The sequence below is a fragment of the Pectinophora gossypiella genome, chromosome 20, assembly GCF_024362695.1.
Source record: "Pectinophora gossypiella chromosome 20, ilPecGoss1.1, whole genome shotgun sequence".
NCBI classification, from domain to species: Eukaryota; Metazoa; Arthropoda; class Insecta; order Lepidoptera; family Gelechiidae; genus Pectinophora; species Pectinophora gossypiella.
In genome coordinates this window covers 6,037,387-6,051,631 of record NC_065423.1, presented here as the reverse complement: position 1 = coordinate 6,051,631, position 14,245 = coordinate 6,037,387, and the positions used below count along the sequence as shown (strand labels likewise).

General features: G+C 39.1%; 1 protein-coding gene across 1 annotated transcript; it reads right to left on the bottom strand.

The window, feature by feature from the left end:
* Positions 1 to 346: 346 nt before the first annotated feature.
* Positions 347 to 14,195, bottom strand: LOC126376066 (peptidoglycan-recognition protein LB-like). Its single transcript, XM_050023233.1, has 5 exons — positions 14,177 to 14,195; positions 5,166 to 5,260; positions 2,299 to 2,494; positions 1,225 to 1,343; positions 347 to 570 (listed from the first exon to the last, which is right to left on the bottom strand). The coding sequence occupies exons 2-5, from the start codon at positions 5,254 to 5,256 to the stop codon at positions 365 to 367; spliced, it is 612 nt and encodes a 203-aa protein (XP_049879190.1). The 5' UTR covers positions 5,257 to 5,260; positions 14,177 to 14,195; the 3' UTR covers positions 347 to 364.
* Between the last annotated feature and the right edge of the window lie 50 nt (positions 14,196 to 14,245).

Sequence of the window (14,245 nt, the reverse complement as noted above, 5' to 3'; positions counted from 1 at the left end):
TGCTCTATGATGCTCAGGCTCTAAGGGTATTTTTTCTATAAGGAAAAGTTGGAGGATCAAAAAAATATGTTTATGTCGCTGATTGTGACGTGATAAATTGATAAGCTTAAAAGTGTACGCTAAAGAAAATATATTTACTAATTTCAGCAGTCTAATATGATGCAATTATTATTCGTATTTCCCGAGAAATGCATTTTCGGAGGTATGTGACTTAACCTGTATTGGGCTGGTTTTCCTTGGGGGAGGTCTACGCCCAGCAGTGGGCGTCGTACGGCTGATGATGATGATGATATTTGTACACAATAAAACAGAAACAAGGAACATACAAATAAAACAATAGTACAGGTAAGCTTAATCGTTTTCATTAAACATCATTTTCTTCAAACTGAAAATTGGGGGTGAAGTTCGGCCATCTTGAAATTTGATTGAAGAGAGCTTGGCCGGGGCACTCGGTAGCGCTCACTTGTCGGTGGCCTATTAGCGAGTATTGTGGGCGGATGAAGCCGAGCCGCACGCCCAATGCGATGAGCCGTTGAGTCGTCTGCAGTTGCAAAGCAGGGGGGGTCGCCGCTGGAACATAAATGAATCTCATTAACTTTAAATAAAGAACACAACACACACAAACGTTACAACATGCATAAGCTCGCGACTGTGTCTTGCGATTGGGGTAGTCAGGCTGTCCAATTCCTTGTCCAATAAGTAAGATGATCCGTGACACGTTAAGCCGTTGGTCCCGGTTACTACTTACTGATGTAAGTACATAGTCGTTACACGAGTCATGTCAGGAGCCTTTGGCGGCTCAATAATAACCCTGACACCAGGGTTGATGAGGTTGGTAATCCACCTAACAATCCACACGATAGAAGAAGATTGGGGTAGTGAGAAGTACATCCATCGCAAGTTGAACTGAGTACACACGCTTCGCCGAGCTTTCTCCCAACACACACTCTATAGTAGTCAGACGACCCCTAAGTAGTAGCAACACTTGACTATTGTTTATAATACTGCTGGGACAAGATTCCGCTTACAGATTATATAGGCCCGGAAATAAAGCATATTCTACCACGCTACTTAATTGCTGAGTTGATGCTAACTAAGCTTTTTTTTTTTATTGCGTCGCATTTTCACGTTTAGTTTCTGTAACTTTTCGGTCGAGATATCAAACACGATAGATTTTTCGTAGATCCTCGTGTACACATTCTAAAGGTTAAGCTTGATACTCACAAACCCAGTGTCCAATGAGTACGATGCCGATACTGTTGCTGTTGTGAGGCGCGGCGTGAGCTCCAACCCGGTTCCACCCTCGACCTTCGTAAACCAAGCCGTCACTGCCTACTGCGAAACTGAAACAAAAATAAAGTTACGACATGTATCTACCATGGAAACAGTCATGAGCAATATAATGTACCCACTTTAGGACTCTGTCGTACTAACATATTTGACATTTAGTGAGATTTACAGTTCAATTTGTCAAAAAAGTGAATGTGACATGGTACCAAAGTGTAAACATTTTAATGCTCGTGACCGTAATACAAGCTTTAAAAGAAAGCTGAGTCAGTTTCTCGCAAAGTTCTTAATAGATTAACAGACTGATTGCACTTAAGACCTTCTAGTTGATTTGTCTGGGAATTAGTTATATTATAGAACATTATCTCTACAAACTTTTAATATCAATACTCTCTTTTCCCTCATTCAGCGCTTATCTTAGACACACTAGGGTCGATTAATTCTTTCAAATTAAATATTCTTCCTCTCAGACGACGCCCTGTTGTCTTAAATTTTGTACCGGGTGAGAGCCCACAGCGCTCACCATTTGTCCGGCCAACTAGTTAATGACATCTACTGCAAATCTACAATAAGTCACGTCAAAAAAAAAAACAAAAGACTAGGCATCTCAGTTAGTACAGTTTCTGTGATATAAGTCTAATTTTCGACAATGAGCCCATACATTTGTCCAGGAAATGCTTGTTAAGATATGAACATAACATTATATAACAAATACCTTATTGTACACAAAAGAAATACATATAAACACAAAACAAAAGAGAAACAGAAAGAGTACATTAGGCGGGGTTTTTAATATATGTATTTCTAACACTTGTTTTGGTTGAATATAGGTTCATGGTTTTAACCAAAATCGCACCTTAATAAGAAACGAAGATGTGATCTAACATTCTAACATTAAGCTGAACCCAGTAAACGCCTAAATCCAATGAAACAGTAACGTATATTATTTATATACATCAGTGCCTGAATCACTAGCTTCCTGACTGGAAAGACAACCATAAATCTACTTACTTGTATCCAATGTCGACCCATCCGTTGACGTTCTGGTGCGTGTTCTGCATGCTGCGCATGGCTTGACTGCAGGCGTTCTGGTTGAAGCATGCGCCGGGGACGCTGCTATGATGGATCACCACGAGGGGTACAGGTGTGTTCAGGTTGGTGAAGCCGCGAGCCGGCTGCGCACCCCATTGTGCTCTGGTTACGATTACTACCAAAATAACAAGTTGAGTGAGCATTCTTGTAAGAAGGCAACCTGGTGAGAGCCTTCAGCGCTCTCCATTTGTCCGGCCAAGTAGTTAATGCCATCTGCGGCAAATCTACAATAAGTCACGTCAAAAAAAAAATTAAGTAGACAGTTACGAGTGTAGTTCAGAACACGTTCAATGGTTTATCTTTCCAGGCATATCGTCAATTGCGACAGAGAGATTAAGTCATTTCTAACGTATTGGACTATTATAAGACTATAGTAACATAATGGCCCCGATTCCTGCAGACCCCTCCTAATTGTATTTTAAGTTATACCCGTCTTTTTCTAATCCACCGAAAGTGAAAAGGACGGTTGATTGACAATCGTTAATTTTAAAATGAATGAATAACCCGGGCGAATAAAATAAGCATCTCGCTGATATGCAACCCGTTTGACGTGTGCTGTCAACTTAATTCAGTCGGGTTATTGGTCAATATAAAATTTTGGGAGGGATTTTTTAAATGAATACCTAAAATTGACGTGTGTTAGATTAATTTTATACCTGTCGATTATCCGTCCCTTTCCTTTTCGGCGGATAAGAAAATGACAGGTACAGGTATAATTGAAAATTAGATGGTGTCTACAGGAATTAACATATGGGTAAAGGGTAATGATCACCTGTCACCGTAATGGGGTATCATATCTGTTTTAGGACTTCCTATTATAAGTAAAATATGTACCTACTAAAAACCTATCTCTGACTATTCCATTGTTATAGTAAAACACACGGAAAACAAGATAATAATATTTTACATAAGTAACTAAGTTTTCCTTCCTATTTTTATAGACTTAAATAATATTGTAAGTATTTCTGATATTGATATTATTTTTTTTTTAATTTTCATTCAGTAAAAGAAGATTTCCGGCTTCTTCTATCGTGTGGGTTGTGAGGTAGATTACCAACCCCATCAACCCTGGTGTCAGGGTTACTATTGAACCGCCAAAGCCCCTGACATGGCTCACGTAACGACTACGAACTTGCATCAGTAAGTAGTAACCGGGACCAACGGCTTAACGTGCCTTCCGAAGCACGGATCATCTTACTTTCGGACAATCAGGTGATCAGATGTTAAATTTCAGAAAAAGGGACTTTTCCGAAATTTTATGACGTCTGTGGGTATCTCTTCAATTCATTGTCAACCAATATCTTATCGTATAATCTAATCTATCCTCTTAAACACGACATAAGGGCCAATTCCATTATTCATTACCAAGTTTTGATATAATTTCTTTCAAAGTCAATGAGCGACTTTCCAATCGGCGTTCCCCAAAAACACGATAGATGGCGTTGTTAAGTTTTTTCTTCGTTCATGGATTACAGACATATGCATCTGTTACCTTTATTTTTGGGTACTTTTTACTACACTAAGGTACAATTAAAACTTCCATCCATTATTATTCTGATCAAAATAAAGAAAAGCAATATAGGTAACAACATCATTCTATACATGATGTGATCCAAATATCAAGTAATTGTTACTTTCATAAAGATGCTTCTGGCATTACATTACATTTTTGAACCATAGAGGCAGCCAATCAGCTGGCAACACCAAACACTTCAGAACCCCGATACCGACCCCGCCGGCGTGGTCGACGATTTCCCTCATTCAGCGCTTATCGCCATCGACCCACTAGGGTCGATTAAGTCATTCAAATATTCTTCCTCTCAGACGACGCCTTGAGCAGAGGTTCGCGCCCAACTGGGCACCCTCAGGCCTGTTGTCTTAAATTTTGTACCGGGTGAGAGCTCTCAGCGCTCCCCACTTGTCCGGCCAAGTAGTTAATGCCATCTGCGGCAAATCTACAATAAGTCATGTAAAAAATAAATCTGAATAGTTACCTATGTACCCCAGCAATAGGTAATTATCACGTTAAAAGTGAACAACGCCATCTATCGTGTGTTTAGGGAACGTCGATTGGAAATTCTCTCATTGAAATAAATCTATGCACTGATTCATAGTCAGATTGTCTTTGTTATAGGTGTAACTGAAAATGTTAATTATTGCGTAAGTACTTTACTATATAATTATGTGTACCTACTTTACTATAAATTTACTCAACTATGCTTCCATGCTGTTCTGGGAGCACATAAAAAACATAGAACACGTTCAGCTGCTTCTCTTCCCGGGCATGTCGTAAAAACCGACAGAGGGATTGTGTCCTCTAACATGATGGACTAATGTTATGGGCGATAGGCTGATCCCTTATCACCATAAGGTTCATCATATCCATCTTTGGACTTCGTATCAACAGTGGCTGCAAGTTGTCTTTGATTACTTGTGGCTCTGCCCACCCCATTAGGGATTACGGGCGTGAGTTTATGTATGTATGTATGTTACTCAACTATGATAACTCTTGCAAAAAACACGTACTTACAGGCTGAAGTTAAATAGTTATACATATATAATCCGCCACGTCCTATTTAGGTAGCATGTCTCGTTGGGTATACCGGGTGGCGACACCCGGGGAGTCCCACATAACCACGTCGTCCCCCCGGGCGGCGTGGTATGCGTAACGCATTTCCCAACGTCAAAAAAAAAAAGGTAGCATGTCTCGTTCCCGACTCAAACTTCTATGTGTTGATTCCGGGAATGGTTAAAAGTGAAATCAAAAATATTTATTCTTTACATACCTGGATCGTTCCTGCTAACAGGTATACACGAATAGAGGTCGACTGCACAGGCCAGCATCAGGAACGCGACAAAAACAATTTTGTTCACCATTTTCCTGTCAAATTAAATCGTGATTAATCTTATACGTATGGTTAGGCCTTCACTTGTAATTCTGATGCTCGATACGTACTTGTACCTAGTTATATTTATCGGTCATTTGTTGTATAACCACAGCCTCAGTGGTCTAGTTGTTAGAGCGTTAGGCTCACGATCTGGAGGAGGGATATTGTCGAAATTACTTTGTGAGACTGTCTTTTGTTTGGTAAGGACTTTTCAGGCTTGAGTCACCTGATTGTCCGAAATAGTAAGATGACTCCGTGCTTCGGAGGGCAAGTTAAGCTGTTGGTCCTGGCTATTAGCCGTAAAAACACCTCCACCAACACGCATTGGAGCAGCGTGGTGGATGCTCCATACTCCCTTCGGTTGATTGAGGGGAGGCCTGTGCCCAGCAGTGGGACGTATATAGGCTGTTTATGTTATGTTGTATTACATCTAATTAAAGCTGAAAGCAGACAAAAGTTCATCGTACGCGCTGCCAGAAGTTCAGTTTTATATGGAATTATTATTATAATCTCTATTAGAAAAAAGATAAGGCCGATTTAAATTCGGATGCCATCCGAGTGACATTGGGGGCAGAATTCTTTTGATGACGTTATCAGAACTTTTTAAATTAACAAAATAAACTTCGACCTTCTCTGTTCTGTGATAGTGATTATAATTCCGTATGAAAAAAAAATTATGAAATCGAAAGCATTTTTTAAATTATATTTTATATTAAAAGCTTTTCTTGGGAATTAAAAATGAAAAAATATATATTACGAAAACTTACCTTGCGTTGTAATTGAAAATGTAAAACAATAAAAAAAAAAAAAAAAAATTGGAGACTACAACGTTTGTTCCACCACTTTTTAACGGAAATTGTTTTATGTCTAAGTATCAACTAACCTAATGCACTGTTTTTATAGAATTTGAAGGAATAAGTAGGTATTACGTATGCTAATTTGCGACAACAATCAAGATTGATAATACGATGGCCCTCCAAAAGATAAAGATAATAATTTACACGTCACGATAGAATTTGTTTACAAAACGTACAGATTGATTTTGGTAGTATATACTTCACTCAATTGCCGTGCGCATTTGTCAGCACATATATATTACTCGACCATTTCAAAATGGATCCGGTATTTAAACCGTGGGAGAATATAAACCTAAAGTCAAAGGACAGGGATCTGATAGCGGTACATTTTAGTGAACACGCATGCGCAGGAATCCCCGAATGGCTCGCAGATACGTATGCACGTAAGTAATCAACCCCGAAGGCAAACCCGTACGCAAAATTGACACAACAGGTGCACTAAGAGTATCAACTGTCAATCGATTGATGTAATCTAGTACTTATAAGTAAAATCGATGTTACCGAAATAGATTATCGAAAATAAGCTTTATTTTTTATGTGACGTATCGCGATGCTCAACGTTATTAATTTAAAAATAAATCCAGTTTTGAGGGTCTGGATCGTACAGTCATGAGCAATATCATGTACCCACTTTAGGACTGTGTCGCACTAACATATTTGACATTTAGTGAGACTTACCGTTCAATTTGTCAAAAAAGTTGATGTGACATGGTACCAAAGTGTATACATATTTATGCTCGTGACCGTACTTACCTACTAGAATCGGGATCATACTCTGCAAGAATACGATCGTTAAGACACAGATAACGAATATGAAAGGCATACCTACAATACAAGGAATAAAAATAAAATTGTTGTTCAAAATTCTAGATTAAGTAAATTAAATTCATCTTTTTTGGGGTTATGTACGTTTTTACAATAAAATACCAGATAATATTTTAAATTTGTCAGAGAATAAATTTAAAGCTCAAGTGAAGCTTACTTTATGTAAAAAAGCCTATTATAAGATTAATGATTACCTAAATGATAAAAATGTCTGGTATTGAATGTGTTCCTCTAGTTATTAAATAACTTGTAATGTACCCTCATTGATTTAAAAGATGTGTTGCTGTTGCAGTTTCTTGTCCTTTCTTCTCCTCAGCCATAACACCTTGCGAAATGACGTAAATTCAAAAATGTTACATTGACCTTCAACAAGTTTATCCATGATAATTACGTTGAATAAATGATTCTGATTCTGATTCTGAAAGAATTAATATAAGAAGGAACTCCGAGGCCTCCGTGGTCCAGTGGTTGAGCGTTGAGCCCACGATCCGGAGGTCATGAGTTCGAATCTCAAAAATTACTTTCTGATCTCTAGTTTGGTTAGGACATTACAGGCTGATCACCTGATTGTTCTAAAAGTAAGATGATCCGTGCTTCGGAAGACACGTTAAGTCGTTGGTCCTAGTTACTACTTACTGATGCAAGTAAGTAGTCGTTACATGAGCCACAGAGGCCTTTCGCGGCGCAATAATAACCCTGACACCACGGTTCACTACCCACACGATAGAAGAAAAAGAAGGAATTAAAAGCTATAGAATTTAGTCCTCGTCACAAATATTATTTTATTGCCTACTTACTTAAGTAAGTAAATAGTAAAAAAGTTTGATTTATGTTATTTTAAATACAAAATGCCAGTTCCAAATCAAGAACTGTATTTCGACTCAAACAGGATACGTTAGGAATATATTAATTCCATTAGGTTTTATTATTTTATCTTAATATATTTTTCTAATTTGGAAGGTGCTATTTATGGTGGTCGATCTATATCAACGTGTTTTTTTTATTAAAGAAGAGGTCAATAGGTATTTCCGTTTAGTCAGAAACGGAATGTATGGCGGTTATAATTCTAATAAATCATCTATTTTACCCGAATCGAAACAAAAAGTATTATTTCCCTATGGGGAAAAATATTTGCTTGAGGGAAAATTATTGTATCTATATAGGTAATAATCATAATTTGCCCGACTTTAGTCATATTGTGGGGAAAAGTTCCTTTACTATTTGCCTGGTTTTCCCTTCGGATGAGCATATGGTAGTCGCTTCTGTAAAAGCCAAAATTAACAACTATAACTCAATACACACATAGGCCTACTGGCCGGGAGCGGTCAGGTGTGGGCAGAGTTTGTATGAAGCCGCGTCGACAGCTTCATACCTACAAACTTAAAGATTTCAAGAAATTGCCGCCACTGTTTGCATTGCGTTTAACGTCTTCCGTAGAAGAACCTAAAAAATTCAGTAAGTATGTTCACAAAAATACCCTTAAATAAAAATAAGGAAAAGTTGAAGCGAGGGGAGTTACTGCCATTTCTTCGAAGGACTACAAGTTAATGATTCACTCTATTTTGTTATTGCCTAACAAAGTAGGTTAAAAACAAAACTATTGACAGATCTCGTTTCAAGGATGGATCTAAGTAAGTATGTCATATATATTGTTAGAATTGATATTACAAGTGTGAGTAATGAAAAAGCTTCCTGTTGAAGGTTTTTAACTTGTATTGTCCAGAAGTGGTAAATGTCGCAATCTTAGTGAATGTATTTTAGAAAGTGGCTAGTTTAATTCTGGTGGAGCATTTTTTAAATGTTTTTCTAAAATTTTGGCTACTAATAAGGGCTCATGGATCATAATCATACTTACTTAAACGTAAAAAAGCGACTGACTAAAAGCGACTCACATCTAGGTAGATACAATTTCAAATGAAGTCGTTTTTGGTAATTGTTTTGCTAGGCTGTGAATTGAAAGTAATGTATGGAAGTATAATAAATTTAGACCTAACTACCTATTTCATTTCACACTTCACCAATTCACGCAGGCGCGGTCCAAAATCTCCGATCTTACGTCAGCGGGGAGTGACGCGGGCGCAGCAGGAAGTGCGGCGCCATCTTGTAAATTACCTCGAGACGATCCCACTGACAGAATTCGGTAGGTGTAGCCCCATTGTTGGATTCAAGGAGAGATGTCTTCATGGTCGACAGCCGTGACCCAGTGGGCCAACACCAGCCTGGTGTCGCTGGAATTCCAAAGGTCGCTGATCGAATCCCGTTAGGTTCGAAATTACCGAATTTGTTTCCATACATATATAAAGTCCACGCACAGCTACAAATCAACAATAAAACGACTATCACCCCAGCACTGACCTCCTATAGACAAATAGACTCACAATCGCTAAAGAGATTTTCTACAAAAGCGACCGAACAGTTTTGGTTGATTAAATTATGTAGATTGTATAGTAAGTTCGTTCCCTCAAATTAAGATGTTATGGCTGTTCAAATAAAGTGCAATATCGGTTGTACTGTACAGTATCGTTACACGCCGTCGCTTGTGACAAGATATGTCTCCGGCCAAGTAGTTAATGCCATCTGCGGCAAATCTACAATAAGTCACGCCAAAACAAAAAACAAGATGCGCCACGAGCACTTTTTTATAAAGATTGGTTGTCTATTTGTTACACAAGGTCTATGCACCCCAGTCATTCTTTATTATCGTCCCAGGACGGAATGGTGAACCGTATGATCAGGTTATTTGCTTCCGAATTCAACTTTCCCCAAACGGGAAGTCAAATTCCAAAAATTATGTTATTGATACAACCAGGGAAATTTTCTATTTCAAGTACCTACTCTAGGCACGGAGGAAATCATACTGCCTAACGAACAGGCCAGAGGAAATGTAATGGATTTTCCATGACACGTTTTTTTTTTACTTTTGATGGGTTTGCTCTTGGCCCCAGACTTCCCCGAAGGCATTGACGAGGCCTAAGATGGAGCGAGCTCGCCCAGAAGGTGCCTGTTCACTCTGGTATTGAAGGCACCCGGGCTATATGCATTCTATTATAGTAAGACCCTCAGATAAGCAGCATTGAAGTGTCATTATACTGTACACCGTTTTTTATTTAATTTAGAGAAAAGCTTCTACTAAAAAGAGTATGTAGACTTGCCTGTGTACTTGTTATTATAGATGTATTTATGTTTATAAAATTATATTAAGACCCTCACAGAAGCAGCCTGGTCTCACGATCCGGAGGGCCCGGGTTCGAATCTCGATGAGGACATATCACAAAAATCACTTTGTGATCCCTAGTTTGGTTAGGACATTACAGGCTGATCTGATTGTCCGACAGTAAGATGATCCGTGCTTCGGATGAGACGTTAAGCCGTTGGTCCCGGTTACTACTTACTGATGTAAGCCTTTGCCAGCTCAGTAATAACCCTGACAGCAGGGTTGACGCGGTTGGTAATCCAACACACAACCCACACGATAAGAAAACAGAAGCAACATTGAAGTTTCTTTTTTAGGTAAGTACACTGCTCTTGATCTAATTCAGAGGAAAGTTTCTCCTAAAAGGGCCTCATTAGATTGACGTATTTATTTACATTGCCTGATTATACTTACATAATATTGGTATAAGCATTATAGATAAGAGGGAAAGAACCGAAATCACTAAATCTACCGCAACAATGTGTTTGATCTTCCATTTTGCTTTACCTGATACCTACCACAGATTAGCTAATAGTGGCTACGTACTGATATCAACTAAATAACAGCAAGTTTCATCACTGATCTTTGTACTATAGGTTTCTGCGTATTTCTAAGAATACAAACATACACACATACACGAATACCTTTTATTTTATTTAGTTATTTTATTGAAAATATATTTTACTTTTCAGCACGTTCAATTAAAATATGTACTTAATTAGAAAATTCAAAATGTGCTTAGAATTCGTGTGCATTTTTTGTTTAATGTGTTACCGATTACCTTACCGGTTCCAACTGAAAATCAGCGTCATAGTCTAGGCTATCGCATTATGCTGAGGTTTTCACCTCAGCATAACAGTCAGCCGTTTCGGCATACTTTCATAATTGTATTATTGTTTTAATATGTGAAAACAACAAGCATGTCGAATAAATATTTTTTCTTTCCTTCTTTCTTCTGCGTAATGAACAGACTGTATAAGCAGGCACTCTCACGACTATATCCCAATTGGGGTAGTCAGAGGTACAATGAAAGAGCAAAAGTGCCTCTGGGCGTCACTGAGCCCAGCGAATTATTTGTGTAATATTATGCCCCATTAGTTGTCATAATTATAAAATTTATTTTTTTGTAGGTATTTTTGGTCTATACAGAAACGATAGGAGGAACCAGGAGGTCTTAAGTGCAACCAGTTAATTTATTACTTTGCTAGAAACTGATTGGACTCTTGCACCTTATCGTACACCCATCACAAGATGAACTAAGCCAGACCTCACCGAGCTTTCTGTTAGACCAACGGGATAGGTGGTGAGCCGTATCGCCGTCTGTAATGGTCGAGCTAACTGTGTTAGCAAAAACTGCGCCATCACATCATGCCTGTATCCCTGAAGAGGTAGGCAGACGTGTATAGTGTAAACAGCCACTCCTAGCCATCCAATGTAATAGGGGGCGAGCCTATTGCCATTAACCGGACACAAAACCTGGACACCACGTGAAACTATGATACAAACATGAGTTCAAACTCATAAAATCTAATTCAGTAGTTTAGAGACCGACGCGGGATACTTTTTTTTTTGACTTATTGTAGATTTGCCGCAGATGACATTAACTACTTGGCCGGACAAATGGGGAGCGCTGAAGGCTCTCACCCGGTACAACGTTTAAGACAATAGGCCTGAGGGTGCCCAGTTGGGCGCGAACCTCGGCTCAGGGCGTCGTCTGAGAGGAAAAATATTTGAAAGAATTAATCGACCCTAGTGGGTCGATAGCGATAAGCGCTGAATGAGGGAAATCGTCGACCACACCGGCGGGGTCGGTATCGGGGCCCTGAAGTGTTTGGTGTCGCGAGGTGATTGGCTGCCTCTATGGCTAGAGTAATCGGGTCGTCGGGATATCGTCCTTCGGACGCCGATGAGGCGGGATTCAAACCCGTGACACTTCGATGTATCACGCGTTCTTTGAACAAGGCGGGCTATTTAACGGAAGTACCCTGGCATTAGTCCCTGACCTCCTACCTCCAGTAAAGACTTTAGGGGTCTTAGCCAAATTGGCTACTTGACAACCTGACTAGGTCTCATTCTCATTTGACTAAATGAGATACTTTTTACGAAATGTCAAAACGAAAATTTTCTTTAGAATTTGTATGGGAATACTGTACTGTGACGTCATCAATAAAACCGGCCATACGTCGTACTCGTTGTTACTTAATTACATACATACATAAACTCACGCCCGTAATCCCTAATGGGGTGGGCAGAGCCACAAGTAATCAAAGACAACTTGCAGCCACTGTTGATACAATTATTAAAGTCCAAAGATGGATATGATGAACCTTATGGTGATAAGGGATCAGCCTATCGCCCATAACATTAGTCCATCATGTTAGAGGACACAATCCCTCTGTCGGTTTTTACGACATGCCCGGGAAGAGAAGCAGCTGAACGTGTTCTATGTTTTTTATATGCTCCCAGAACAGCATACTTAATTGTTGTTACTTAATTCATTAATAATAATAATTAATAAGACACGACGAATTCATTAAAAACATCATAGAAGGAAAGCTAGAAGGAAAGAGAGGAAGGGGAAGACCAAGAAGAGGTTACATGGAACAGATTAAAGAAAAGGTTAACGTCGTGTCTTATAGGGAAGTCAAGGAATTGGCCTTTGATAGACTGGAATGGAAAATGCTACACCGACAAGAGCGTGGCTCTTAAATTGATGATGATGAATTCATTAATAATATTGCGAAAATATATGGAAAAATAAAATAAGATTGATTTATTATCATTTCAGACTGGCTTCTATTTCTAGATTAACATTTTATCATTTATCTTTGACCCAGTCAAGTACCCAATTGCACACTTAACAAAGTCTCCAGGTCTGATTTTATGTAAGTATGCAGAGAGTGCCATTCTAGCGTTGTCCAATTTTCATAGGGTGCGCTTACATAACCTGAAGATCTAACAGGAGCGGTGTTTGCCAGAAGCGACTGTCAATCTGACCTTTCCTTCCCAAGGGAATATCCGCCCAATTACAGAGGTTAGAGTGACGTAAAGTGGTATGTCTTATTTAGCAAGATTTATGAACGTCCTATTAGTATGTCCTACAGATGATGCCGTGAGGGAAATGCGCGTGTGGTGTGCGGTGCGCGGGAAACATTCGAAAATAGAACGCTTGACGCTGGATGCTCCATTTTATTTTAACGCTCCGGCGGCGCACGCGTCGCTGCGGTGCTATCAGTCCGTAGATGACTGTTTTCTTTTTTTTGTAAGTAAGTATTTACCTATAGGATTTGGGGAAGTGAAAGATGAACGTAGTATGCAGTATTTGGAAAGGATAATACTATGAATAGTCTAGACTTTTGTAGAGTTGTTGGCATCTAATGAGCGATGGAAAATATTACTTACGTAAGTATGTAAAACGTCTATTACGTCTACGTCATACGTTACAGGTCTTGGTTGTATCAATTTTGTTCTTTTTCTATAGTGTAGGTTGTGGGAGTACTAACCTCATCAACCCTGCTTTCAGAGTTACATTGAGCTGCCCAAGGGCCCCTGGCATGGCTCATGTAACGACTACTTACTTGCATCAGTAAATAGTAACCGGGACCAACGGCTTAACGTGCCTTCCGAAGCACGGATCATCTTACTTTCGGACAATCAAATGATCAGCAGAATGTTCTAACCAAGCTAGGGACCACAAAGTAATTTTTGTGATACGGCTTTTGGAATCGAACCCGGATCGTAAGCCCAACGCTCAACCAATGGACCACTGAGGTCGTCATCAATTTTCATCAATTTTGTTAAAGTTAATAATTTAAATATTATAGATACGGCTCACCACCTATCACGCTGATCTAACAGAAAGCTCAGTGAAGTGTGGGTACTTAATTCCATTATATCCGATAAATATACCTCTGATTACCCCAATTGGTAAGTCGTGAGCTTATTTTACGTTATATTGCATAAGCAAAACTATTCTAATGTTTGCCTAAGACAGCAAGTACGACGATGATGCACGTTGGTATTTACATAATTACCGTCTGATTTTATCAAATTGGAATCAGTGAAGCTTCCTGAAGTTTCAGCGAGACTTACTGAAGCGACGC

Bases quoted from the DNA above. Each gene is read 5' to 3' on its own strand.
- LOC126376066 (XM_050023233.1), bottom strand. From the start codon at position 5,256: ATGGTGAACAAAATTGTTTTTGTCGCGTTCCTGATGCTGGCCTGTGCA. The intron at 1,344-2,298 runs GTAAGTAGATTT...TTTTTGTTTCAG, and splicing joins TGGGTCGACATTGGATACAA to TTTCGCAGTAGGCAGTGACG. The intron at 571-1,224 runs GTGAGTATCAAG...TTTATGTTCCAG, and splicing joins ACTCATTGGACACTGGGTTT to CGGCGACCCCCCCTGCTTTG.